At 36.9% G+C, this 27,188-nt stretch overlaps 4 protein-coding genes across 12 annotated transcripts in view; 3 read left to right on the plus strand and 1 right to left on the minus strand.

The window, feature by feature from the left end:
- Positions 1 to 140: 140 nt before the first annotated feature.
- depdc1a (DEP domain containing 1a) lies at positions 141 to 10,291 on the plus strand. Of its 4 annotated transcripts, none has more exons than XM_056259532.1 (12): positions 143 to 393; positions 882 to 1,147; positions 1,249 to 1,381; positions 1,462 to 1,583; positions 2,922 to 3,052; positions 3,152 to 3,199; positions 3,383 to 3,520; positions 4,408 to 5,292; positions 6,162 to 6,334; positions 6,450 to 6,623; positions 8,568 to 8,747; positions 9,801 to 10,291. In XM_056259532.1, exons 1-12 carry the CDS (start codon positions 346 to 348, stop codon positions 9,942 to 9,944), a joined length of 2,442 nt encoding a protein of 813 aa, XP_056115507.1. In that variant the 5' UTR covers positions 143 to 345; the 3' UTR covers positions 9,945 to 10,291. The 4 variants fall into 4 exon arrangements, with proteins under 4 accessions (XP_056115510.1, XP_056115507.1, XP_056115509.1 ...); XM_056259534.1 differs by having other exon boundaries at positions 144 to 393; positions 4,408 to 5,028; XM_056259536.1 differs by lacking the exon at positions 4,408 to 5,292 and having other exon boundaries at positions 145 to 393.
- Positions 10,292 to 11,553: 1,262 nt separating this feature from the next.
- Positions 11,554 to 16,834, plus strand: LOC130091596 (retinal Mueller cells isomerohydrolase). 3 transcript variants are annotated; one of them, XM_056259560.1, is made up of 15 exons: positions 11,554 to 11,620; positions 11,932 to 12,014; positions 12,468 to 12,618; positions 13,126 to 13,233; positions 13,344 to 13,485; positions 13,882 to 14,029; positions 14,116 to 14,197; positions 14,273 to 14,405; positions 14,538 to 14,677; positions 14,838 to 14,967; positions 15,340 to 15,454; positions 15,938 to 16,032; positions 16,116 to 16,227; positions 16,315 to 16,469; positions 16,522 to 16,834. In XM_056259560.1, exons 1-14 carry the CDS (start codon positions 11,610 to 11,612, stop codon positions 16,461 to 16,463), a joined length of 1,599 nt encoding a protein of 532 aa, XP_056115535.1. In that variant the 5' UTR covers positions 11,554 to 11,609; the 3' UTR covers positions 16,464 to 16,469; positions 16,522 to 16,834. The 3 variants fall into 3 exon arrangements, 2 of the variants coding, with proteins under 2 accessions (XP_056115535.1, XP_056115534.1); XM_056259559.1 differs by having other exon boundaries at positions 16,315 to 16,834; XR_008807831.1 differs by lacking the exons at positions 14,116 to 14,197; positions 14,838 to 14,967; positions 15,340 to 15,454; ... (2 more) ...; positions 16,315 to 16,469; positions 16,522 to 16,834 and having other exon boundaries at positions 14,538 to 14,553.
- On the minus strand, positions 16,656 to 26,957 carry si:ch211-198n5.11 (methylcrotonoyl-coenzyme A carboxylase 2). 3 transcript variants are annotated; one of them, XM_056259552.1, is made up of 13 exons: positions 26,830 to 26,957; positions 23,363 to 23,680; positions 23,050 to 23,246; positions 22,420 to 22,598; positions 22,260 to 22,340; positions 21,893 to 22,071; positions 20,647 to 20,839; positions 20,451 to 20,542; positions 19,109 to 19,265; positions 17,977 to 18,099; positions 17,769 to 17,893; positions 17,602 to 17,683; positions 16,656 to 16,948 (listed from the first exon to the last, which is right to left on the minus strand). In XM_056259552.1, the coding sequence occupies exons 1-13, from the start codon at positions 26,940 to 26,942 to the stop codon at positions 16,862 to 16,864; spliced, it is 1,926 nt and encodes a 641-aa protein (XP_056115527.1). In that variant the 5' UTR covers positions 26,943 to 26,957; the 3' UTR covers positions 16,656 to 16,861. The 3 variants fall into 3 exon arrangements, with proteins under 3 accessions (XP_056115527.1, XP_056115529.1, XP_056115530.1); XM_056259554.1 differs by lacking the exon at positions 26,830 to 26,957 and adding an exon at positions 24,214 to 24,291; XM_056259555.1 differs by lacking the exon at positions 26,830 to 26,957 and adding an exon at positions 24,189 to 24,271.
- The window catches only part of osbpl9 (oxysterol binding protein-like 9), a 31,155-nt gene continuing 30,841 nt past the window's right edge, over positions 26,875 to 27,188 (plus strand). For both annotated transcript variants that reach the window (XM_056259547.1, XM_056259548.1), the window contains exon 1: positions 26,875 to 27,006. In XM_056259547.1, the coding sequence (XP_056115522.1) occupies positions 26,896 to 27,006 (111 nt within the window). In that variant the 5' untranslated portion in view covers positions 26,875 to 26,895. The remainder of the gene's footprint in view (positions 27,007 to 27,188) is intronic.

The following is a 27,188-nucleotide window of genomic DNA, read 5'->3' on the forward strand; positions in this document are numbered from 1 at the left end:
AGTAAAAAGTTCATCATTATGCAAACCAATATTTTGACAGCCAAATCTGTCATCAAAAAACAACCAATGGCTGTCGCCATATCGATCATGTGACCAAACACGCCATCCAATCATGGTCGTCGAGACGTTCGCGTTGTAATTTCAAACGTGTGCGAGGAAGGATCGAAACAACCTCGGATTATTTATAGCCAGCGACAACTCAGTGAGCGACTTTGCCTGTCGATATATTCATCGTATTAAATATAGCCTACGAGCGCCTTCAATAAATCAAAAGTAAACTCGCCCGTATATGTAGGAATAATGAAAACGGCTGTATAGGCTGTGGATACATCGTGTTTTTTTTCAATGAGTTCTCACATCGTCACCCCAGGTCCATACAGGGCCACTAAACTGGTGAGTCTCTTCTGCCTTATTTGGTCAAATATGGTGTGGTGATGTTATCAGAATCAGCTTTTATTGCCAAGTAACTTACAACTTGTACAAGGAATTTGTCCCGGTGCACAGGTCCATAAAAATAATAAATACAAACGAGGAATAAATATAGACATCTTTTGGTAACTTTACTTGTTAGCTCTAAAAGTGCTTTGTTTATTATTGGGTGTTTCTTCGTCTTAAAAAAACGAGCTGATTATTTTGATATATGAAGTTCGCATTAAAACTATTTAACATGCCTTCGTTTGTTTTTGCTATTTATGTATTTTTAATACCAATTGTTTATGCATTGTGAACAAAAAAGAGTGACAGTTATAAACTTAGAGAAGAATTTTCTTCTGTAAATCTCAGTTGTTGTTTTTTTGTCTTGGACTGTCTGTTAGACATTTGGTTTTGAATAAACTGATTGCAAGCTCTTCATGTGACATTATTATCTGTTTATTTCCCAGTGGAATGAAGTGACCAAGCTTTTCCGGGCAGGAATGCCTTTGAAGAAGCACAGGCAGCACTTGAGGGTTTACTCGAGCTGCTTCACCGCATCAGCAGCTGTGGACTGGTTACATGAACTCTTGAAGAACAACAGCAATTTTGGACCTGAGGTCACCCGACAGCAGACAATCCAGCTGCTGAAAAAGTTTTTGAAGAACCATGTTATTGAGGATGTGAAGGGTAGATGGGGCATGGAAGACCTGGAGGACAACAGCCAGCTTTACAGGTATGATAAAGTGGATCTTTTAAAAAGGTTTGACTTGTAAATCATTTTAATGTAAAATATAAAGAGAAACATAATGTTTTCTGGTTTGAAATGTGTTTCAGATTTCCATCTACATCTCCACTGAAGCCTATTCCTAACCGTGCCCCTGTTTTAAGGAAAAAGAGCATGTCTATGATGGACAGGGAGCGTTTTTTCAAATTCAGAGGGTCTAAGAAATTTGACAAGGAAATATTGGTAAGTATTTTTGCTCCAAATGTGTTGTCAATGAGAAATTTAATTTCAGATGTGTAATTTCCACTTGCTATTTCACACAGGAAAATGTGGATCCAGAAACTCAAGAATCTCAAATGGAATCATCCTCAGGTGATACTGAACGCTGCAGGGAGCTCACAGAGGAGGACATTCAAGTGATCTGGAAGAATGTGACCCTTACACAGTAAGCCGACCTCTCCCCACAGGCCCACACCATCTGTCCCATATAGTTTGTATGCGTTGAAGTTCGCAGCTTTACACCAGAAGTACTTCCTGTTTGCAGTCGCTTACGAAGAAGTGAGGTCTCTAATGGTAATACTTTGATATATCGCTTGGTTTTAAATGATTGCAATGGCATTTACATGGCACATAAATATATTTTAAATAATACTTTGGTGCATGTCCAGAAATTACATATACACTGCCGTTCTAAAATTTAGGGTCAGTAGAAACTTTTCTTTAAAAAGAGAGAGTGAGATAATACTTTTATTCATGCATTAAATTATGGAAGCTTGTTTTTGCCACAGAATAAAAAAATTTAAATGATAATTGCGACTTGATCTCGCAATTCTGTCTTTTTTCCCCCCACAATTGCAAGAAATAAACTCCCAAAGAGTTAAAGTCAGAGTTGCGGGATATAAACTTTCAAATGTGAGAATGTCAGTCAGAATTGTGAGAGATAAACTCGCAAGTAAAAAAAAAAACTTGTGAGTAAAAGCCAAATTATGAGAAAGAAAATTGTGAGTTTATATTATGCAGTTCTAACAAAATAAAGTCAGAATTGTGAGATAAGTCACAATTACCTTATTTCATTTTTTATTCAGTGGCAGAATCAAGCTTACATATTAAATTGATCAACAATGACAGTGAAAATTTTTAGTTTCAAAGAAATGTTGCTCTGTTGAACCTTTTCTATTAATCAAAAAATTCTGAATAAAATGCATCACTGTTTCCACAAAACTATTAAGCAGAACAACTGTTTTCAGTATAGATAATAATAAAAATGATAATGTTTCTTGAGCAGCAATATAGCATATCAGAATTATTTCTGAAGGATCATGTGACACTGAAGACTGGAGTAATGATGCTGAAAATTCAGCTTTCCCATCACAGGAATAAACTACATTTATTTATTAAAATAGAAAACAGTTATTTTAAATTAAATTGTTATTATATCTTACCAAATTATTGTTTTTACTGTATTTTATATCAAATAAGTGCCTTGTTGAGCATTTCTTTCAAACATTAAAAATGGTAGCACCACAGACATGGTACTTTTTTGTGAGTGTACTGCTTGCTTGTTTTTGAAGTGATTTATATAAGATTTATCTAAATTCAAAAAGGATTAACAATAGTGTAAAATTGTGAAGAATGAAGCTATATTGTCTTTTTTGCAGTATTTTTTCCCTTAGAAAATTCTGTTGCATATGTCTGTTTTATTTGAGGGTTTATGACACCGATTACCCCAAAACATATTCAATATGATGTTCTACATGAATTTGATCATCTTTTGAATGCTCAGTTTGCAGAAGTTGGTGGGATCAGGGTCTCTTGAAGATGTTTTGGATCCAGCCCAAGTCAATCCTCAGTTCATTATGGATAATATGACCAAAGTCAATAAACATGGAGTCGTTTCATTGGAAGATAAGACAGGTAGGCTTGATAATATGTGTCATTTCAGTCTAAATAATGTTGGCAAACATCATATTTTCACATTCTGATTATTTTCTCTTATTTTGTCTCCCTCCGTAGAAGATTTGCCGCACTGGGTTTTGTCTGCCATGAAATGTCTTGCAAACTGTAAGTTCTGTTACATGTGAAATGAAATGAGACAATTGAAATAAGTATTTAAAAATATTAGATCACATTCATATTGTCTTTTGTCATGGCATTTATAAGAACAAATGTAATATATATACATAGGTAATTTAATGGTGTAATTTATTTTATAATAATGCTTTATTTTCCATCCAATCCATCAAGGGCCAAAGTATGACTCAAACCAGTCATCTTACCCAGGATTTGAGCGGGATGTATTTAAAACAGTCTCTGGCTACTTCTATGGTCTTTCTCAGCCACTGCTTACTTTTCAGTACTATGAACTCTTTGTCAACATCCTAGGTATGTATGAAGCACACGTTTGGTTGTTTTCGCCACAAAAGAATACACATATGGTTTTTGTCTTCAAGTCTTATTAGTCATTACAACAGAAAATATGTTTGCTTTGAATATTAAATTACATGTACGCTACTTTTCAAAAATGTAGGGTCAGTTAGATACGTTTTTTTGTAAAATTTCAAATAAATGCTTCTTTTTTATTTAATTTAAAAGAATCCTCAAAGAATTCTGAATAAAATGCATCATGGTTTCCACAAAACTATTAACTGTTTTTTACATTGATAATATAATAAATGTTTCTTGAGGATCAAATCGGCATATTAGAAAGATGTGACCGAAGACTGGAGTAATGATGCAGAAAATTCAGCTTTGCCATCACAGTAATAAATGACATTTTAAAAATGCAGTATATTGGAAAAGAATGCAGCAGTTATTTTAATTTGTAATAATATTTCACAATTCTGTATTTTTGATCAAATAAATGCAGCCCTAGTGAGCTTAAGAGACTTCTTTCAAACATGAAAAAAAATCTTACCAACCCTAAACTTTTACACGGTAGTGTAACCTTTTTACAGTTTACTTAAGTATGGGTCAATATGTCATTTGAGAATCGGGCCTGGGTTGTTTTAATACTCACATGTCATCCTTTCTGGGAAATGCCTCCTAAAGGATTACTTAAACCTTTTGGCTGTGGGTCTTATTTTATAAAATATTGATGAAACGAATTGTAGAGTCACACAAAGCCATTTCTACTGACTACACTGCTTTTGTGGTGTCAGACGATGTTGAAAACTAACCCTGTCTGCTCTGTTTTAAATGTCTCACCTCGTTCTTAAAATTCTTTGCCTGCCTGTTTGTTGTTTATGTTCTGTTGTCTGGTCCTTTGCTAGTTATGTGTGGCTACATCACGACACCTAAAACTCAAAGTGGAAAGCGTAAAAGCCAGGAGGAACCCAACTGTCCACATCCAGCCAAAACTGCTGTGAATGCAGCCAACCTGTTTAAATCGACTGAATGCCTCCTGCTGAGCTTAATAAGAAAGGAGGCCTTTGATGAAGCAGATTCGCCCATGAGGGAAGTTTTCAGTTCAAAAGCAGAGACTAAGTTAGAAACCCATAGAGCGCAGCAGCCTATTTTTAGGGGTAGAAGGGCCAGCGATGGAGACGGGCTGGACGGTAGCTATCTAGAAATTCCTCAGGCTCAGAAAACAGAAGTCCCATATGGCAGGCTTCGGTCCAGAAGTTGCTCTCTGGAGGGAATCATTGATAAATGTTCAAAGAACAGACTTTTCAGATCATCTGAAAGCCTACAGTCCTGCAGCAGCGACAAATCATCCTCTCAAACTGATTCTCCAGTAGACCCAAACCTCAAATTTGAGCTTCAAGATTCTTCAGTGTCCAAAAACCCTTGTGTTCAAACTTTCAGCAACGACACAAGCTCCCAACTCTCTTCACAATCACATCTTCGTCGAACCAACCAGAGGCCCGCCAGGGCCCGGCCCAGAAGCATCGGTAACTTGCTTGACATAGAGGAGAATCGAGAAATGTCTGCTAGCAGCTTTAGCATCCACGCTCCAGTGGCTGAAATTACCATGAGACCAGATTTCACATCCAGCATTGGCCTTAGAGGTCCTGGTTTGCACAGTTTGCATGGAAGTTGCATGGATGTTAGGGCAGGTCCGAGCATTAACAGGCGCTGTCAGAGCTCTCTGGACCTGAGCAAACCTGCACCCACTCGGCCCCCTTCGGCCCTGTTAAAACGCCACCCTGAGCAAAGTAAGAGCATGTGCAAAGCACTCATGAGCTTCTCTGTTTGTGATTGAGCATGTGTTTGTTGTGCCTGCCAGACTAACTAATTCTTAAAGGGACAGTTCACCCAAAAATGTGAATTCTGTTGTGATTACTCACCCTCATGTCATTCCATACAAGTATGACTTTCTTTTTGGCGTGGAATTCAAAGGAGATACTTGAGAGGAGAACGAAGCTTCTCTTTTTATTTTCATGCTAAGAATCTCCTCCTTGTTTTTATTTTGGGGTGAACTATCACTTTAATGCTAACTAATTCTATAGCACACTTTGGCTACTAATACATACTTTTGTTACATTATTCTTTTTTTTTGTGCTAATTTTTGGATAAAAAGTCACGGTAGATGGGTGTAATGTATATTTGATATAAACTTAAAACATGGGTAACAGAGCAAAAGTTCCTAGGCTCCTACAGATCCTACCTCTATGCAAGTAGGTTATTTAATTGATAACATTTAGTTTTAATTTGTGTTTAGTACTTACTGCTTTAAAATAGGAAAATGTAAACATTTTAAGAGATTCCCATTTAATGGAATCAGTGGGATGTTTTAGTTAACTTGTTTAACTGAAATTTAAAATATATTATGTTTTAAAATAATGCATTCATATATATATATATATATATATGTGTGTGTGTGTGTGTGTAATACACATACATCACTAGTCACCGTATTAGAATTCCTTAGATATTCCAAGTAAATGCAATTTATGTGTTTGATTTGATTACATGATGTTTAAGCTGACATCATGATGTTCATTTTGTTTGTATTTAAGTTCTAGGCTGGTAAGTTCTGTGCTGTGGTTTATTTCGGTTACATGTGGGTCACATCACGTTCCAGGTTTATTGCAGCCTTCATTGGAGCGAGTGGCCATCGAGGCCCTGCAGCTCTGCACGTTACTCCTGCCGCCTGCCAGTCGCCGCAAACTACAGCTACTCTTGCGAATGATCTCGCGCATGAGCCAGAACGTGGACATGCCGCGACTGCATGACATCATTGGAACACGGACTCTGGTCAGGAAGAGTCCAAAAAAAAACTTTTTATCATCATAATCTCATTCACATTAAAGCAAATGCATGGTTGTAATGTTCTTTTGTGCTCATTCTTATGTCGTTTATGTGTGTGCAGTTGGTGCAAACGTTCTCTAGATGTGTCTTAAGTTGTGAGGAGGTGGGTGACCTGGACGAGCTCTTGGCTACAAGGCTGTTATCGTTTCTCATGGATCACCATCAGGAAGTCCTGCAGGTGCCTGTGTACCTGCGCAATGCTGTGGAAGATCACATCAACTATCTCAAATCACTGGTGAGTCCTGACAAAAATGAAACATCACTGAACTTACTTAAGCTGGACTGTGACGCTATTTTCTTCTGGAAACATTATTTTCCTGTTATCTCTGTAAAGCAGCTTTGAAACAATCTGTATTGTAAAAAGCACTATACAGGTCCTTCTCGAAAAATTAGCATATTGTGATAAAGTTCATTATTTTCCATAATGTAATGATAAAAATTAAACTTTCATATATTTTAGATTCATTGCACACCAACTGAAATATTTCAGGTCTTTTATTGTTTTAATACTGATGATTTTGGCATACAGCTCATGAAAACCCAAAATTCCTGTCTCCAAAAAATTAGCATATTTCATCCAACCAATAAAAGAAGTGTTTTTAATACAAAAAAAAAAGTCAACCTTCAAATAATTATGTTCAGTTATGCACTCAATAGTCAATACTTGGCCGGGAATCCTTTTGCAGAAATGACTGCTTCAATGCGGCGTGGCATGGAGGCAATCAGCCTGTGGCACTGCTGAGGTGTTATGGAGGCCCAGGATGCTTCGATAGCGGCCTTAAGCTCATCCAGAGTGTTGGGTCTTGCGTCTCTCAACTTTCTCTTCACAATATCCCACAGATTCTCTATGGGGTTCAGGTCAGGAGAGTTGGCAGGCCAATTGAGCACAGTAATACCATGGTCAGTAAACCATTTACCAGTGGTTTTGGCACTGAGCAGGTGCCAGGTCGTGCTGAAAAATTAAATCTTCATCTCCATAAAGCTTTTCAGCAGATGGAAGCATGAAGTGCTCCAAAATCTCCTGATAGCTAGCTGCATTGACCCTGCCCTTGATAAAACACAGTGCACGAACACCAGCAGCTGACATGGCACCCCAGACCATCACGGACTGTGGGTACTTGACACTGGACTTCAGGCATTTTGGCATTTCCTTCTCCCCAGTCTTCCTCCAGACTCTGGCACCTTGATTTCCGAATGACATGCAAAACTGAGCAACAGTCCAGTGCTGCTTCTCTGTAGCCCAGGTCAGGCGCTTCTGCCGCTGTTTCTGGTTCAAAAGTGGCTTGACCTGGGGAATGCGGCACCTGTAGCCCACTTCCTGCACACGCCTGTGCACGGTGGCTCTGGATGTTTCTACTCCAGACTCAGTCCACTGCTTCCGCAGGTCCCCCAAGGTCTGGAATCGGTCCTTCTCCACAATCTTCCTCAGGGTCCGGTCACCTCTTCTCGTTGTGCAGCGTTTTTTGCTACACTTTTTCCTTCCCACAGACTTCCCACTGAGGTGCCTTGATACAGCACTCTGGGAACAGCCTATTTGTTCAGAAATTTCTTTCTGTCTTACCCTCTTGCTTAAGGGTGTCAATGATGGCCTTCTGGACAGCAGTCAGGTCGGCAGTCTTACCCATGATTGCGGTTTTGAGTAATGAAACAGGCTGGGAGTTTTTAAAAGCCTCAGGAATCTTTTGCAGGTGTTTAGAGTTAATTAGTTGATTCAGATGATTAGGTTAATAGCTCGTTTAAAGACCCTTTTCATGATATGCTAATTTTTTGAGACAGGAATTTTGGGTTTTCATGAGCTGTATGCCAAAATCATCAGTATTAAAACAATAAAAGACCTGAAATATTTAACTTGGTGTGCAATGAATCTAAAATATATGAAAGTTTAATTTTTATCATTACATTAGGGAAAATAATGAACTTTATCACGATATGCTAATTTTTTGAGAAGGACCTGTATAAATAAATGTGACTTGACAAACCACATGGAAATTACTCAGTGTATTGTAATGGACTTACAATAGACGTCTTTAGGGCCATTGTATTGGAGGAATGAAACACAGAATGTTAAATTGTATTTAAACCAGACTATTCCTGGTAAGAGATGCCTCTGTTTATTCATTAATTTTGTTAATTTGTGGTTATTCCCCTCACATTCATTTGCATGCGCTCCTGATCTCAGACCACATGCGTAGGCCCTGGTGTTGCCATGCCGACATACTCATTCTGCAGGCAGATCAGCACTCAGGAGTTTGAAGAGCAGAAACTGTCTGTGTCCCAAGCTGCTCTTGCTGACCTCCTGGAAAATCTTATAAAGGACAAGACCATGTCTGTAAAAGAGAAGAAAAAGAAACTAAAACTGGTATTTATTTACTGAACTTCTCATGTCATAAAAATCCTGTTTCCACAAAAGGGGTACAAACAAGGAGTAAAAATCTTAAAAGGTTTAATTTTTGTTATTTTATAGAAGTAAATATTAAACACAAATTTAGTGCAGCAAGCAATTTCTGAGAAACACGGTTGATATTTGAAATAAACCGAAATAAACCGAAACAAACACACCCCTCCCTTCATTGCTCTGCCCCCAAAATGCACAAACATGCAATGCAAGATAATGCTAGAAAGGCTGCGTCCGAAATCGCATACTCTCTTGAATAGGTACTTGTTTTGAATAAGTAATTACTTCACGACCGCTAAAAAAAGTATGTTCCATATTGTATGAGTGTGTGTAGTATGACTGTAATCCGGACGTACTACATTTGCCATGTTGTCATTATCATGTGACCTACCCGCGTCAGTTCATAAATCCTCTCCCGTGGCCTCATGGGATAGTAAAGTGTGCATCGTATGTGCACTTCAGAATCTCAACGAAAAAAGTACTGTAGGTCATCCAGGTACTTTTGTCCTACTCTTTTATGAGTACTGTGAATTCGGACATACTTTTTCTTTTGTCACATACTGTTTTCGCCTAGTATATAGTAGGGAAGTATGTGTTTTCAGACGCAGCCAACACTCAAAACTGTCCTGTTACTATAGCTAACATTACAACAACAGTATATATGGGGTTCTGTGAAGCAGCAAAACCAATGTTACTCACATATGGAACAGAAACAATGTAACCTCAGCACAACCTCATATCCCTTCTTTTTCTAGTGATATTCCTCTGACATTTTCTCTTTTGTGTCTCTCAGCCATCTCTCTTTCTAGTCTTTCTTCAAATCGTCCTCTTGCTCACTCTCTCTCCTCCCCCATCACGAGGGGACACACACGCCCCCCTACTGCTGATTGGCTACAAGTGTTGTGGTGCTCGGTTTCTCAGAAATCGCTTTCTGCACCTTTGTATGTTAATCATGGTCATTGTATGTTAATTTTATTATGGCCTAAAAGCAAATAAACTTTTTGTTGTTGTTCTCAGTTTCAGAAGGAATATCCTGACATCTACTTGAGACGTTTTCCCACAACAGAGAGTGAAGCTCAGCTTTTTGCAGATAAACCAAAGATAAAACCTCCAATGCTGTTAAGCCTCAAGAAACCAAAAACCTTCAGTATTCGAAACTGAATACCTCTTAAAAACCTCATGAATGAATGATATTTTGGGAGATGAGTTTAAAGACATTTAGCTGATCTTTTGCCATAACATTGGATCGCATCAGAATCTGAACTGTAACTTCAATTGAAGTGTTGTTTTTATGTTTCTTGTGGTATTTCTCTCCCGTGAAGTGACTTTTAATGGTCTTTTCCCCCCAGTTTTAATACAAATGTCAGTTTTAATGTTATTTATTTGAGGTGTGTGATTTGTTGTAAGTTATTGGGAGCTTTCAGTCATTCGTATTGTAGTAGTAAGTACAAAACTCAGAGGACCCACAGCAAATAAACAGCTTGACATACTGTTTACATGGAGTCTCCTTTAAATGAAGATTTTTCTTTTCTTCTTTTTAAAATTAGTGTTGTGACATTGTTTATGTTTCAGTTTTAGTCTCTTGTTTTTCCATTATCACCTTTTGTGTGTCTTCAGGTGTTTTCAATATTCAGGTTGCACAGAATATGTTTACTCGGACTTCTAAAGACTAACAACAATTTTCTGTGTGATGTGGGAGTTCCTGGCTATTAAGCTAGTATGGGCTAATTTGCACTGTTTTTCATCTCAAAATTGGCTAACGTGTTATTTCTTTAATTTTCTTTCTAGTCTGTAATGTACTCATATTTGCTTATTTTTGTATTGTGTCGGTGTGAATGGATCATCTTACACTCATGTCACTGTACTCAGTTTCAGTTGCTTGTGTATTAAGAATGAAAGCCTAAATTTGGATAGAGATTGATTTATCTGTGTCATCATATAGTTTTACTGTATTGAGTTAATGGGCATAATTGAGCCAAATCCATTGCGTTTTATGTTATTACTTTATTCTATCACCCTAAATACTTTTGTAATACTGTTCCTGATCTATGCAATAAACTTTTAAACTAAGCATTATTTTCTTTGTGTGATATTTGATGTTTTATTATTGAATAATTGCCAGTATTTGAAAGATATAAACATTTATGCATATGTCATTTTAGTCTCTGATTTGTTAGGACAGGAGTGCTGCATTGTGGACCTTCATCTGTATTCACATCCAGTCTCCTTTTATGAATGACATGGTGCCCTCTCCCCAGAAACCATCCAGGGAAATAAACAAAGAAAATGTGATGAATGAGATGCCTCTTCACATGCCACATTCCTATGTCTTTTGTTAGACTATAGACAATTGGCAACTTCTTGTATAGTAGACTTGTTTATTTAGGCTACACTTTATTTTAAGGTGACGTAGTTACATGTACTTAAATAAGTTAATACTATAGTATTAACTATAATACATGTTAATACTATAGTAAGTACATGTAAGGCAGCTTAAAATAAAGTGTCATTTTCTTTTATTTATTTATTTTTCTGAAATAACAATCTGCTTCATTACTTTCATTTCTAATTTAAAACAACAACAACAACCTCAAAGATGTTCACAAGAAAGATCTCTGCAAACTGACCCAGTTCACCACAGGTATTTGAGCCGTAGTTTCTTTCAGGAAGGTAAACAGTAGTGAAAATGTTCTTGGTCTGGACACAAAGGGATTTTTGTTTTAGAGCCATCGGAGGAGGAGTTCTAAGACTCCGTAGCTGTTCATGGGAACGGAACAGTTCTGGTTTACACACACAGGCATCATCTCGCTTCAAAGTCAGTTCAACATGGACAGCCGGTGAGTAATGGAACTTTTCCCTCTGTCAAACTGCTCAGATTGCGCGAATGTTTTTTGGTAGGGGAAAACATTCTTTATTCATTGGAAATGTTTGCAAAATGTTGTATTTAAATCTTTTTCAAAATTGATGTTTCTTATTTAGTTGTTTCCTTTTAAGCTTTGTGGCTTTATGTATAATAATTTCTATAATTTAGTAGAATGCCTCAAGAAAAATGAGTATATTTGTATAAGTTTAGTTGTTTTGATTTCTTTTCGATGTCACCTCCTTCTAGCTCATTATGCTAAAAATGTGGACATCTGTTTTCATTCAGTCTTGAACACCCAGCCAGTGGCTATAAAAAAATCTTTGAGTCATGTGAAGAGTTAGCTGAGCCCATTCCTGCTCATGTCTCAGGTTTGTATGCTTTTATTAGTAATCAAGCATGTTCAAGTTTTGATACTTTTTACTTCTTATTTACTTTATGCTTTCATTGAAGGGAAAAATGTTGTTTCAGCTGTGGCTGATGTAAATGCCTGGTAGCCTTTGGTGGGAGCTGTTTTATAGCCATTTTGTAGTCAAGAATTCGCTTGGTTAAAGGGATGGTTCACTCAAAAATGAAAATTCTGTCATTAATTACTCACCCTCATGTCGTTCCAAACCCGTAAGACTTGCGTTCATCTTCAGAACACAAATGAAGATCTTTTTGATGAAATCTGAGAGCTTTCTGTCCCTCCATTGACAGCTACGCAACTACTACTTTTGAAAAGTTCATAAAGAGATTGTAAAGCTAATCCATATGAATTGAGCAGTTTAGTACAAATTTTCTGAAGACTCACTCTAAAGTGAACCTTCTCTCGCTCTCTGCAGGCAAAATCCCTGCATGGCTTACTGGCAGTCTGCTCCGCATGGGCCCTGGGCTCTTTGAGATTGGAGATGAACCTTTATACCACCTTTTTGATGGCCAGGCTCTCATACACAAGTTTGACCTGAAGGATGGACATGTCACCTATCACCGCAGGTAAAACCCTCTGTTTATTGTGCCCAAATATATAAATAAACTGCATCCCAAATTGAGTTTGATTACCTAAATGTTTTGCAATAATGGTAGCACTTTGTAGCACTTAGACATTCTCCTAACTATAAGTATCTTTCCAACTACATGTCAACGGTCTACCAGTCATTTGAGTATTAGTTGATTGTCTGCTTAAAAACACTTTATTTTGTTGGTCCCCCAACAGACATTCTACTTACTATAAGTAACTTTGCAACTAGACCTACATGTCAACTTATTCTACTAACCCTAACCTAACAGTCTTCTAATACTTTAACAAGAGTTGGTTGACGTGTAATTGCAAATTAATGAGATTTAGTTGGCATTTAGTTGCAAGTTATAGTTAGTAGAATGTGTTAAGTGGACCATCTGAGTTTAAATGCCTGGACTGATTTGTTTTGTGAAAAGTGGTTTATACAATAAAGAACTGAGATTTTACTTAAAACGCATATTAACTGGCATCTTGAACTTCAGGTTTATCAGAAGTGATGCTTATGTCAGAGCCATGACGGAGAAAAGGGTGGTGATCACTGAGTTTGGCACCGCTGCGTATCCAGATCCATGCAAAAACATATTTTCCAGGTCTGAAAAGTATTTTATGTTCAATTTGAATTGGGAATATAATAATAATGCCATAAAATGCCATCAAAATATTTACTCGAGTCTCATTTGTGCATCCACTTTTGGTATAGGTTTTTCACTTACTTTCAAGGCATTGAGGTGACAGACAACTGCCTTGTCAACATCTACCCCATCGGTGAGGACTTCTATGCCTGCACGGAAACCAACTACATAACCAAAGTTGATCCTGATACCCTCGAAACGATAAAAAAGGTAGGATTTTGGGTTACGCTTTAAAACGATGATCCCTTTATACTAGTAACGTTGCACCTACATGTCAACTAACTCTGATTAGAGTATTAGTTTATTATGATTTAGTAGACTATTAGGGGTAGAGTTAGAGAATAAGTTGACATGCTTGCAAAGTTACTTATAGTAGGTAGAATATTACTTATTTAGTTACTTATAGTAGGACCACAACAATAAAATGTTAGCTGATATTAAGCAGACAGTCTACTAATACTCTAATGAGAGTTAGTTGACATGGAGGTGCAACATTACTTATAGTCAACAGAATGTCTAAAGGGACGGCTTTTGTTCTGTCGCCTAGTTTTTAGCCCATTAACAAAAGCATAAATGCTGTACCATACCATCTCTATTTGCCTATAGGTGGACCTCTGCAACTATCTCTCAGTCAACGGTGTGACTGCACATCCACATACTGAACCAGACGGAACTGTATATAACATTGGAAACTGCTTTGGGAAGAACATGTCGCTGGCCTACAACATTGTCAAGATCCCTCCACCACAAGAAGGTTGGTATAATGCTTTGTTGGCATACAAGGGTCTTATTAATGCTTTATGAGAAGGTGTTTGACTTTTTTATTATTTGTTTAATCAGATAAATCCGATCCAATTGAAAAGTCAAAGGTTTTGGTTCAGTTTCCAAGCAGTGAGAGATTAAAACCATCCTACGTCCATAGGTTGGTAATATAATATAAAATAATATTTTCTAAATAATAATATTAATAACTAATATAATGATATATATTATACAGCTTTGGCATGACGGAGAACCACTTTGTGTTTGTTGAGACTCCGGTGAAGATCAATCTGCTGAAATTTCTGACTTCTTGGAGCATCAGAGGGACAAGCTACATGGACTGCTTTGAGTCAAATGACAGAATGGGTGTAAGTCCGAGCTTACTTGAATTATATCATCTTCAAATCATGGTTAATTATATGTTGGGGAAGGGGGAGGGGGGGGGATGCTCTAGGTATTTTGTATGTTGCCTCATCCTATTTATTTGGTTGCATTCCCAGACGTGGTTTCATCTGGCAACCAAGAATCCTGGAGAATACATCAACCACAAATTCAGAACATCTGCCTTTAATGTTTTCCATCACATTAACTGTTTTGAGGACCAAGGCTTTATTGTTGTTGACCTGTGCACTTGGAAAGGGTACGATTACTTGTTTTTTTTTTATATTTATTGAAGCTTTAGCTAACACCTCGAAATTGCCTAAATAACAAAATACAGAAATGAAAAAACAAAACAAACAAAAAAACACTTTGCACATGCATTTGGTGATCATCTGTGGTTCCCTTTCTTTTATTGACAGGTATGACTTTGTGTATAACTATCTATATTTGGCAAACGTGAGGCAAAATTGGGAGGAACTCAAAAAAGCATCCATGAGAGCTCCACAGCCAGAGGTGCGGAGATACGTGCTTCCACTGGACATCCACAGTGTAAGAGATATCAGTGTTATTTCAGTGTCTTTGAGATACTATTAGAATTTTATTAATAGTTTGAATTAATTTTTATTGATATATTTTCTGTTAATTTTAATTTTAGTATTTTAATACATCAAGTTAAACTGAATGAAAATAAGAAATGTTTCCCTGGCAAGTTACTAGCTGAAATAAAAATAAGCTTATCAAGTATAGCAACATTTTGTATGGTTTTAGTTAACTATAATAACCCTGGATATCATAGTTCTACTTCACCTCTACTTCACCTTCAGTTTGTTTCTTGATCTGTCTGTCTCTATCATTCCAATCCAAAAATGCATTCCTTTATTTTAACAGTGTTTTAATTAGTTCATGCCTTTGTTTTTGCAGGAAGAGCAGGGGAAGAATTTGGTTTCTCTTCCATACACCACAGCCACGGCTGTCATGAGCAGTGATGGAAGCGTTTGGCTCGAACCTGAGGTTCTTTTCTCTGGACCGCGTCAGGGTAAATAATTCAACACCAAATGACACAACTAACCCCTTAACTGGCTTTTTTTTTTTGTTTATTCAATAATTATTTTTATTATTATATTGATTTTCAATACTTAAAATTTGGTCACTTTAGATTATGGTCCAATTCTCACTATTAACTAACTATTAACTATGACTTTTGCCTCAATAAACTCATAATTACTGCTTATTAATAGTTAATAAGGTAGTTAAGTTTAGGTATTAAGTAGGATTAAGGGATGTAGAATAAGGTCAAGCAGAATAAGGCATTAATATGTGCTTTATAAGTACTAATAAACAGCCAATATCCTAGTAATATGCATGTTAATAAGCAACTATTTAACAGTGAGAATGGACCCTAAACTAAAGTTTGACCTAAAATTTTGGAATACTTAAATGTAATTATTAATGAAATATTAGACATAATTTAAAAAGTAGATTCAAAGCATTTTCTCTCTGGGTTCTTTTTGTGTTTCAGCTTTTGAGTTTCCTCAGATCAACTACAGCAAATACTGTGGAAAAAATTACACCTTTGCTTATGGACTCGGGCTAAACCACTTTATTCCAGACCGGGTGGGTGTGACATGTTACAGAAACTTTTTTTCACGTCAACGTTTGCTCAACGTGTGATTTGTTGTATTTTTGTGGGGTTTTAGATTTGCAAGTTGAATGTGAAAAGCAAAGAAACATGGATATGGCAGGAGCCAGATGCCTATCCATCCGAAGCACTGTTTGTGCAAAGCCCTGATGCTAAAGAAGAAGATGACGGTATTTCTAATCTGTTACTAAACAAACATATATTTCAGATCTGTTTATGCTCTTGAAATAAATACGTTTTTCTTCTGCTTTTCTCAGGTGTTCTTCTGAGTATTGTAGTAAAGCCAGGAGTTTCCCAGAAGCCAGCGTTCCTCCTCATACTCAATGCCGCTGACCTGACAGAAATAGCACGTGCAGAGGTTGATGTCATCATTCCTGTCACTCTCCATGGCATGTACAAACCTTAGAGGATCATATACAGGACTTTGTATGTTGGCAAACAGACTATTTTTTAGTTTACATGTAATATCATTTCATGTTATTGTTGCTATTTTAATTGGGCCAGTTATATGACCTGATATGCTTATAATGCTACAGATTTTTGGTAATGTGTACTGTTTGAATCAACTTGTAAGACTTGTTTGTTTGTTTCAAAAATATACTTTCTACTTCATTTATTTCATTTATTACAAGTATAATTCCATTTGTACAATTGTTTATTTTACATCAGCCAGAAAATAACAACAGTAAGGCACTGCTGCTGATAACAGGCAAATTGTCATTAAAATAAAGTTATGTGTGAGTTTATAACTTCAATAAAAAACCTTATACAAGTTTATTAAGTCCACTGAGGTTTCTGGTAGTGTTACATTCGGAGAAAAGGAGTCCTCATCTTCTCTCTGGACAATTGATACTCTTGTTGCTTAATGATTTTCAGACACTTGCTCAAAACCTAACAAAAGGAAACAGAAGCATATATTTTATGAAGCTTTTATTTTCAAACTCAAGAGTACAATACATATTTTGAAAAAAAAATGTATGTTTTATGGAATATTGCAGTATTTATTATAAATGACTTCCCCTCCCATTTGCAGTGACATCTAGTCCTGTGTTTACTGGCGCGAGCGAGGACGGGACAACCTGTCACTCACATGACATCACAGCAATAGCAAACCACAACCATCCAATTATTTCCCGATAAAAAAATCAAGTCCCGCTCTACATTTATTTCTTGTTCAAGAAGCCGTTTGACTTGGATATACTTCACAAAATTGAAGAAAAGACTATCACAACTTCTGTTTCATTGCATTAGATTATAAAATATCAAAACAAGTGGCATTTATTTTAAAGAAATATTTTGGTTTATTATACAAAAGTATTAACTAAGAGCACTAGTTTTGCCTCTTTAAAGTATCCAATGCTGTTAGCACTTGGGTTTACTTCAGTGACTCCACTGAAAACCTCAACAGCTGTTATTCATTAAGGCCATCCAGTGAAATGTCGGGATTCATGTCTGTGCTTTTTGGCCTATTATTTGTAACAGTGAAAAATGCATTACCTAAACCACATAGAAAACAAATCAAATTGGTTTCCATTTTCTTTTACCTTTCTGGTGTCTTGAGGTAGAATAACGCCATCATCCCACAGTCTGCTAGTGGAAAAGAATGCTGAACTCTCTTCCTCCAACCTTTACATAGACATAAATAATTATTTAATTTTTTATACACCTTTAAAACAGCCAGTTATGGACATCCTGTTACACTGGCTCTTACATCTCATTAATCTGTGTAATTTCCTCTTCAGTCTGCACAAATGCATCTGAGTGGCCTGGGGCCAAAATCGACACTCTTGCATTGGGCCACAGGAACAGGAAGTTAGGGTCAAAAGCCCTTCCGCACTAAAAAAAAAAAAGTGTTCAGAAAATGTATTAAACTACTCAGTGTGTTAATATACATCTAAATGATGGGTTTACAGACTGACCATAGCATAGCTGTCACCTCCATGACATCCTCCAATAACCACAGTAATTTTGGGAACAGAAGCACAAGCCACAGCAGACATCATGGAACCCTGAGCCTTCAGTCTGTTAGTGTTGGGCTCTGCCTAAGAGAGATGGGAAACAGAAAGAGAGGTTTAGAGGAATAAAGTGAGGGAGGGAGAAAAGAGAGCAAATAACAAAGTAAAACAAGATGGGGTGCGAGCAGGGCCAGATATCATTCCATTTAAAAAACATCTTTGTACCAAAGTGGAAACTACTGCAGTTTTCTGTATATCACATGCATGTTTTAAAGTGCCCTTATTTTGCTATTTTAAAGGTTTCTGATTTTGTTTTGGAAGTCACCTACAATAGGTTTACATGCATCCAAGATAAAAAAAAAAAACATTTGAGTTTTCTCATAAAACACATTGCAGCATCCCCTCATTTCCCAGTGTCTGAAATGCTTCGATCATGGATCTGGTCTCTCTAAACCCTGCTTCTGAGAGCCTACTCTGCTCTGATTGGTCAGATGGCCCAGTCTGTTGTAATTGGTCTATGACTTGCAGTACGTGTCCGAAACAAAACACCAATTACCATATCTGAATTTCAGCTCTGGACGCTTTCTCAGCACTTGTGATACGAACAGTAACGATGGCTTCGATCCAATACCGTATCAGTTCGAGCCAGAGTCCTCATGTCAAGTGTCAAGTGCATGCCAAGTGGATTTGTGCATAAAACACATCTTTTCGACATGTTGACAACACAAACCAAACTCTTCCAGGCCTCTCCTACACCTACAGTGTTTGAGGATGGGACAAAGTAGACATTGTTCACAGGCAGACCATATGAAGACCATAGGCTGGAATTATGTAAATTTGTTACAAGTTTGTGCAGGAAGTAAGACTGATTACTGATGACTCGTTTCAGGTAGTTCAGAATCATTCTTTTTTTTTTTAGGAGACAATAACTCCATTCATCACGCACTTTGATCTTAGAAACTTTGCAGACATTTTAAATTCGCAAACACACTACAACAAAGGTAATATCTGGAAAAGGACAATAGGGGCACTTTTAAATGACTTCTATTTTAAACAATCTAATGGAAAGTCTGCATATAAATGTCTTCTGATGCACCTTGGTTTGTGAGTGTGTGTGTGCAGGTTCTGGTGCCGTGTTCTGCAGGAAGATGAGAGGAATGTCCCTCTGGTCACACAGCTGAACAAAGTGACTGCCTTTCAGGGAAGCTTCATATGTCAGCTCTCCGTTATTTGCCACAATTCCAATCTGAAGTCTGAAGATTGAGGGGAAGAATAAAACCAGCTTTAAATCTAATTATAGCAAAGAAAGAAACTAGATCTTTACATTTTCTCAAAATGTAACTGAAATCTGCCAATGCAAAACTGACAGACACTGATATTATGTTCTGGGTGGTTGCCAGGGCATTGCTATGCGGTTGTTAAGCTGTTCAGAGGGTCTTTTGGGTTAACTCATTGTAATAAGCCTTCATGAAATTCTGGCCCCAAAATATGGCTCATTTAATGTAAATTTCGCAGATTAATTCACTTGTTTCATTGTCCACTGGGTTAAAATGTCTGATGGCTTAAAAAAACCTCTCCTCAACTAGCCACACAATTCTTACACATATAAACTATAAACTATGAGCAATTAATGCAGTGATGATTGCTATGGCAAGCACTGATAATTAAGTAAAGGTGAAAGTTAAAATGGCAACACTTTACAATAAGCTACCGGTATATCATTTGTTAACATGTATTAACTAACATGAAATAGCAAAACATTTGTTACAGTATTAATCTTAATAAAAAATGCATTAACTAATGTTACAAATACAACTTTTGATTTTAATAATGTATTAGTATTTAGATTAATAAATGCTGTAAAAGTATTGTTCATTCTTAGTTCATGTTAACTAAAGTAGTTAACTAATAACACCTTATTGTATTGTGTTAAATCAAAAAATACAGAGTAATATTGTTAAACATGACGTAACCCATGAGCATCTCTGACGTATGTTTATCCTTTTGGTTTCACATTCATTTGGTATGAGTTTCATATTGCCATGGCAACAAAGCAGCACTCAGAGACGCTCTTTGTTTGATCGAATAAAAGGTGATCGAGGAGATTGGCTCCCCATGATCTGAAATCGCAGTAGAAAAAGATTCCTTTTCTTAATCCACATCCTGCTCACATCTAATTGGTCAGACTTGCAGGAGAATAACATCTAATTTTCAAGTTTACAGGGTTAATTGTTTTATCTTCACATTTACTTTTCTGATACTGTCTAAGCAGTGTCCTCTGATTGGTTTTGGTCACCTAAAAACAAGTTATGCACTTAATGTTGTGTTTTAATACTGGGATATAATGGTGATGACATTTTTTAGTTTGTAGAAAGACATTTAACATGCCATTTACTCAATATTTAAAATATCTCATAAAAAAATCCAACTACCATTACCCTTCAATTCTGGCAAACCCAGTGAGGAGGGTGGTACCGTAACGGGCCTTGAACTCCTGAAACCGACTACCATCGGTCAGGCGACTCACAATCTAAACAGAGTTGAAAGAAATGAGTAAATGAACACCCACGAACCATGTGAAACATCAGCATGTATGGTGTAAGTCTAAAACTATACACGTGCATGGTTCATTACCAGTCTGACATCCATGCTGTGATTGTAGCAACGAGGCGCAAGGCCCATGAGATCGTCTGTGCTGTACAGGGGCTCCTCAACCTGAGTGTCGTCTTCCTCTGGGAGCTCATAGTTTAGGGTGGAGATGATGTTTCTGGTACACTCATACGCCTCATTCTCTGCTGTGGCAAAATGGTCCACACAGCCACTCACTCTGGAGATATAGCAAGGAGAAAAGAAATTTACAATAAAAATAGATCATTTATATCATTTATAATTTTGTTAATATGCATTTACAATATTAGTATTATGTTATGTTATATTATATTAATATCTTATTCATAATTTTCTTATTATTAGAGGGATGCAATTACTTTATTATATTATCAGCTGAGCATATATATACAGGATGGATTTATAATATTGTTAATATGCATTTCAAATATTAGTTTTTATCTTACATTATTATACTATGTTTTATTTATAATTTTCTCATTATTAGAGACAATTATATTTATTAATTATATTAATACAATTATATGAATTGCATAAATTATGCAAAAATCAGCTCTTTTCTTTTCTCTTTTCAGCGCGTCATTTTTTTATTATATTATATTATATTATTGTCAGCTGAGCATATATATGCAGGATGCATTTATAATATTATCAATATGCATTTACAATATTAGTTTTATGTTCAATTATTATATTATATTATATTACATTATTGGAGGTATGCAATTGCTTTACATAATGTTTGAATAGAGTATACTCTATTGCATACTCTATATATTTTATTTACAATTTTCTTATTATTAGAGAGATTAGCAATTACTTTTATATTTCATTTTTTGAATATTATATTATATTATTAGTATGCAAATGTTTTACATATGTTTGAATACTCTATTCTGCTTTAACAATCTGACAATCAGTGAGGTAAAGCTGTTTTGTTCTGTCTGTAAAGCACCACATATTCATCAATACTCATCAATCAATAACATGGTTGTGGAAATACAGACATGGTCCTCACTGCAGAACACGAAATCCCACCTTACATATCCCTAAACCTACCCATCTCCACCCCCTGATCCCTAACCCCACCCCTATTCCTACCCATCTCCACCCCTTAGATCTGGATCCAACTCCGCCCCCTGGATCTCGTGTACTGCAATGAGGTGCTACTGGAAATACAGGGATTGAGAAGAACCACTGCTCTAGAGATCATCATGTGAGAGAATGCAATCACGCAATGGAAACAGCATACTCTGAGTGTAGCTTGGCTCCTCCCAGGTCCTCTGGAGAAACCTCCTCCCCAGTTGCAGCCTTCACCAAGGGTGGACCCCCTAAAAATATTGTTCCTATCCTGTGGACAATCACCGCCTCCTCAGACATAGTGGGGACATAGGCACCACCAGCTGTGCATGACCCACACACTACTGACACCTACAGAGGTCAAGACATCACACTGCATCAGGTCAAATATTTAGCATTTAACGTGAGGACGTTTTTATTTTTTAACGTGCGAAAATTTCGGAGGACAACTTCGGACTTAGTGTACAAGGACCGGCTTTACACATAATTATGCATTAATACTGTATATTCTAAAATATTTAAATGACTATTTTTAATACCTGAGGAATCTTCATTGCTGACATAACTGCTTCATTGTAAAAGGTTCGTCCTCCATGGTTTTTATCAGGAAAGATCTCTGACTATTGAAAGAGCAATTGCACAACCATTAATGTACCATAAGAGATTTTAGAGATCTTCATGGCAATAAATGCACGTTACCTGAAGAGGCAGAAATGCGCCACCACTGTCCACCAAGTAAACGAAAGGCAAACGATTCTGCATAGCCACGAATTGCGCCCTGAGCTGCTTTTTAACTGTGATGGGATACGCTGTACCTCCTTTCACAGTGGCGTCATTAGCGCTGAACATGCACCAAAGTCCATTAATTTGACCAATTCCTGTGAAAAAAAATAACACTGTCACTAAGGAAGCAGTTTGAGAGGAATACTTATGCACAAATAATTTCATATTAATTAATGTCTAATAAGTCTAATAATATTATGTCAAACAAATATACAGAACAGTAAGTAAACAACCCTCTGTGTTTGAATTTGAAAAAGAAAGAGAAAAAGGCCATATTTATTTGATTTTATGGTAACACTTTATTTTACAGTCTCCTTGTTACATATGTTACACGTAACCATAGTAATAACAGTAAATTACGCATAATTACATGCAACTAACCCTAAACCAAATCCTAACCTATAGTAAGTACATGTAGTTGCGTAATATTACTATATTACTACTTAAATATATAATTACACTGTAACAATGACACCTTTTTCCTTTTTTTCAATGCTTAGTGAAATTGATTATTTACACTTTTCTCTATATTTTGTATTCCTGTACCTGTGAGACAGCCTGCTGCTGGAATGTCTCCATAGGGCAGACCAAGTCCAGCGAAAGGAGAAAGTTCTAAATAATCTTCATCATCCAGCAGCATGCGGAGTCTGTCTCGTACCAGGACCTTCCGATTCCTCTGCGTATGCCGTTCTATGGCGTTTTCACCACCACCCTTCATTACTTTTTCCTTGTGTTCGAGGTATCTGATGAAACAAGACAACATTACATGGGGTGAACATCACTTATGTGATCAATTTTATGATAAGGGAATTCTGTAATGTAAGGGTAAAGATCTTCAATGACCGTGAATCAGATTTACTTTTGCTGACAGATCAGGCTGTTCCTGAGATTCGCTTCATATACATGTCTGAGAGCCGGCTGAAATGTTCCATCTATAACTGGATAGGCACTTGGCAGGCGTCTCCTGCGCACAGTGGAGCTCATACAGCGATGCGATGCTGCTGGCTGATGTGTCCCGTGTGTCAAGGGTTGCCACAGACTTCCTGAGACAGGTGAATGTGTGCAGTGGTATACAGTGCAGCTGGGAAGCTTTAATGATGTATCCCATGACTGTGGATTTTGAGAGAATGATGCTCTATTGAGTTGTATGAATTTATGCCCTTTTCTATGGAAAGACCTGGTGGAATAAGAGACATGCATGTTATTTGTAACTCTTAAATTATACATTTGGGCTTACCTTGTGAGGTAAAGAAGACACCTACGCTTATTTATGACTCATTGTATCATTAATACAGTAAAGTTGATATTTGTCATTGCAAAAATTAAAGTGTTTTGAAGTTTTGTACACAAACATGCTAACACGCAAGAAATATGAATTGGCATGTGTCAATGTTGAGCTGCAATATTGGAGACGAAATACTTAAGCCGTGCACCAAGTTTAAACGTGTAATAAATACATTATAAATATAGCACTATACAATATCATAATTATAATGTGTTAATAATACATTTGAAGGAATTATTCAAAGCAACAAAGCTATTCCTTTCACTTTGCATTGATTTTTCTGTTAAAAACGATTCTTCTTACACTGTTTGCTGCTGTATTTTTCTTAGTGTGTCAAAGGTCGTTATGAGCTCACTGTAAAAGCAAAACTTTCTAAAACGTCGGAGGCAAATTAGTTTACCTTAACATTTAGCAGACGATCTTACCTTAACACACAACAGTACATATTCAGACGAGAGGAAGAGGTCTACAATTTTTTATTTTGTTATAGTGTGTAACAAGAATATAAGTATGGACGGAAACAAACATAAAGGAACGTTTTGAGATGATTACATAATGAAATAAAGGCCACTAGAGCGCAGTATATACCAGCACAGACGTTGTTGGTTTTCATCATAAGCCATGATATACAGTAACAATGGTACGAGACATTCTAATCTATTCTATTCTATTCTAATTTATTTATGCACTGTGTAAAAAATATTTTGTACGAAACAGGGTTCTTACAGTTAACTAAAGCCATAAAAATCACTTACTTAAATTAAAATAAACATTAACTGAAATGAAATAATATAGAATAGGCCTATAAAAGAGCTTACAACGTTTCTCATTTTCATTTAGTTAACTTGATGTATTAAAGTAACTACAACTAAAACTGAAATAAAATTAACTTTATCAGATTTTTTTAAAACCTTTAAATAAAATATTTATTTAAAAACAAACTAATAAAATGATTTTAAAAAATCACACAACAAAATTACTAAAACGTTGGCTAAAATTAAAATGAAAACGGGGAAAAAAACAATTCAAAATATTAATAAAAAGGTTATTGTATCTCACTGGTACAGAGTTTCAAATTTGTTTTATAATTATGCTAGTGACTAATTATGCTATAGGCCTATTCCATAAAATGTCCTTATTTCTAGTTCTTTATTATCAATGATAAAGAAGATGGAGTGTACAAATCACCACCCATGCTTCAAGTAATGCATTTATATATATATATATACACTCACCGGCCACTTTATTAGGTACACCTGTCCAACTGCTCGTTAACACTTAATTTCTAAGCAGCCAATCACATGGCGGCAACTCAGTGCATTTAGGCATGTAGACATGGTCAAGACAATCTCCTGCAGTTCAAACCGAGCATCAGTATGGGGAAGAAAGGTGATTTGAGTGACTTTGAACGTGGCATGATTGTTGGTGCCAGAAGGGCTTGTCTGAGTATTTCAGAAACTGCTAATCTACTGGGATTTTCACGCACAACCATCTCTAGGGTTTACAGAGAATGGTCAGAAAAAGAAAAAACATCCAGTGAGCGGCAGTTCTGTGGGCGGAAATGCCTTGTTGATGCCAGAGGTCAGAGGAGAATGGCCAGACTGGTTCGAGCTGATAGAAGGGCAACAGTGACTGAAATAACCACTCGTTACAACCGAGGTATGCAGCAAAGCATTTGTGAAGCCACAACACGCACAACCTTGAGGCGGATGGGCTACAACAGCAGAAGACTCCACCGGGTACCACTCATCTCCACTACAAATAGGAAAAAGAGGCTACAATTTGCAAGAGCTCACCAAAATTGAACAGTTGAAGACTGGAAAAATGTTGCCTGGTCTGATGAGTCTCGATTTCTGTTGAGACATTCAGATGTTAGAGTCAGAATTTGGCGTAAACAGAATGAGAACATGGAACCATCATGCCTTGTTACCACTGTGCAGGCTGGTGGTGGTGGTGTAATGGTGTGGGGGATGTTTTCCTGGCACACTTTAGGCCCCTTAGTGCCAATTGGGCATCGTTTAAATGCCACGGCCTACCTGAGCATTGTTTCTGACCATGTCCATCCCTTTATGGCCACCATGTACCCATCCTCTGATGGCTACTTCCACCATGTCACAAAGCTCTAATCATTTCAAATTGGTTTCTTGAACATGACAATGAGTTCACTGTACTAAAATGGCCTCCACAGTCACCAGATCTCAACCCAATAGAGCATCTTTGGGATGTGGTGGAACGGGAGATTCGCATCATGGATGTGCAGCCGACAAATCTGCGGCAACTGTGTGATGCCATCATGTCAATATGGACCAAACTCCCTGAGGAATGCTTCCAGCACCTTGTTGAATCTATGCCACGAAGAATTGAGGCAGTTCTGAAGGCAAAAGGGGGTCCAACCCGTTACTAGCATGGGGTACCTAATAAAGTGGCCGGTGAGTGTATATATATATATATATATATATATATATACATATATATATACATATATATTTACATTATTTTTTTATATATATTTTCCAAATTGGCTTATTCTTTAAAGAAGGAAGCATGTAAAATTAGTTTATTTTGTAAAAACAAATAAACAAATTGTCTATATTGCTCTTAGTATAAAAAGTACAGATACAGAAAGGCTAACAGTTTCATACAACCTTAACTATGACAGACTTTGACTAAACGGTAGATTTTTTAACAAAAATCACAAGACTATCCACCTTTAACCTAGCTACCATGCAAACTAAAGTATTTTTAGACAGTATTTGTCACAAATTTCCCAGACCTTCCAGTTTATTACATTTAACATAGGCTTTAAATGCATAGCTTTGTTAGTTTTCATACTGTTCCATTTCCACGAAGAAGACTTAAAAAGTTCACAAATTGACCTGTTATGATATTACTAATATTATTTTTTTGCCGCTTTGTTCAAAAGTCAATATACAAATTATATCTCGCACATATGTAATATACAAGTTATTACTTCCAGAAGTCGTCCCTGTAATAACAGTTATTGAAGTAAACCATAGTTCAGCATGTGACGTCAGACGCACGGTTTTTCTCGCCGCGGCGCGCACTCCTCCTCCCCGACCCCGCGAGCACTCAGGCAAAGTGTAAAAATGGCGTCCATCATGGAGGGGCCGCTGAGCAAATGGACTAACGTCATGAAGGGGTGGCAGTACCGCTGGTTCGTACTGGACTATAACGCCGGGTTGCTGTCATATTATACTGTAAGTCTTTCTTGAACGGCTGCGAGATATTGGAGAGGGTTGATCGCTTAGTGGCTGTTCTACTGTCGTTTAATAGGAAGGGAAACGAGCACTTGCAGGCCTGTCAGGAGTTGGGAATCTCAGCTGGTTGGGGCGGGGTTTGCTTGAGTGACTGCGACTTCAGCCAATCCAGGCGTTGCTAG

The sequence above is a fragment of the Rhinichthys klamathensis genome, unplaced genomic scaffold (genome assembly GCF_029890125.1).
Source record: "Rhinichthys klamathensis goyatoka isolate OS25496 unplaced genomic scaffold, OSU_Roscu_1.1 h1tg000169l_1, whole genome shotgun sequence".
NCBI lineage: Eukaryota > Metazoa > Chordata > Actinopteri > Cypriniformes > Leuciscidae > Rhinichthys > Rhinichthys klamathensis.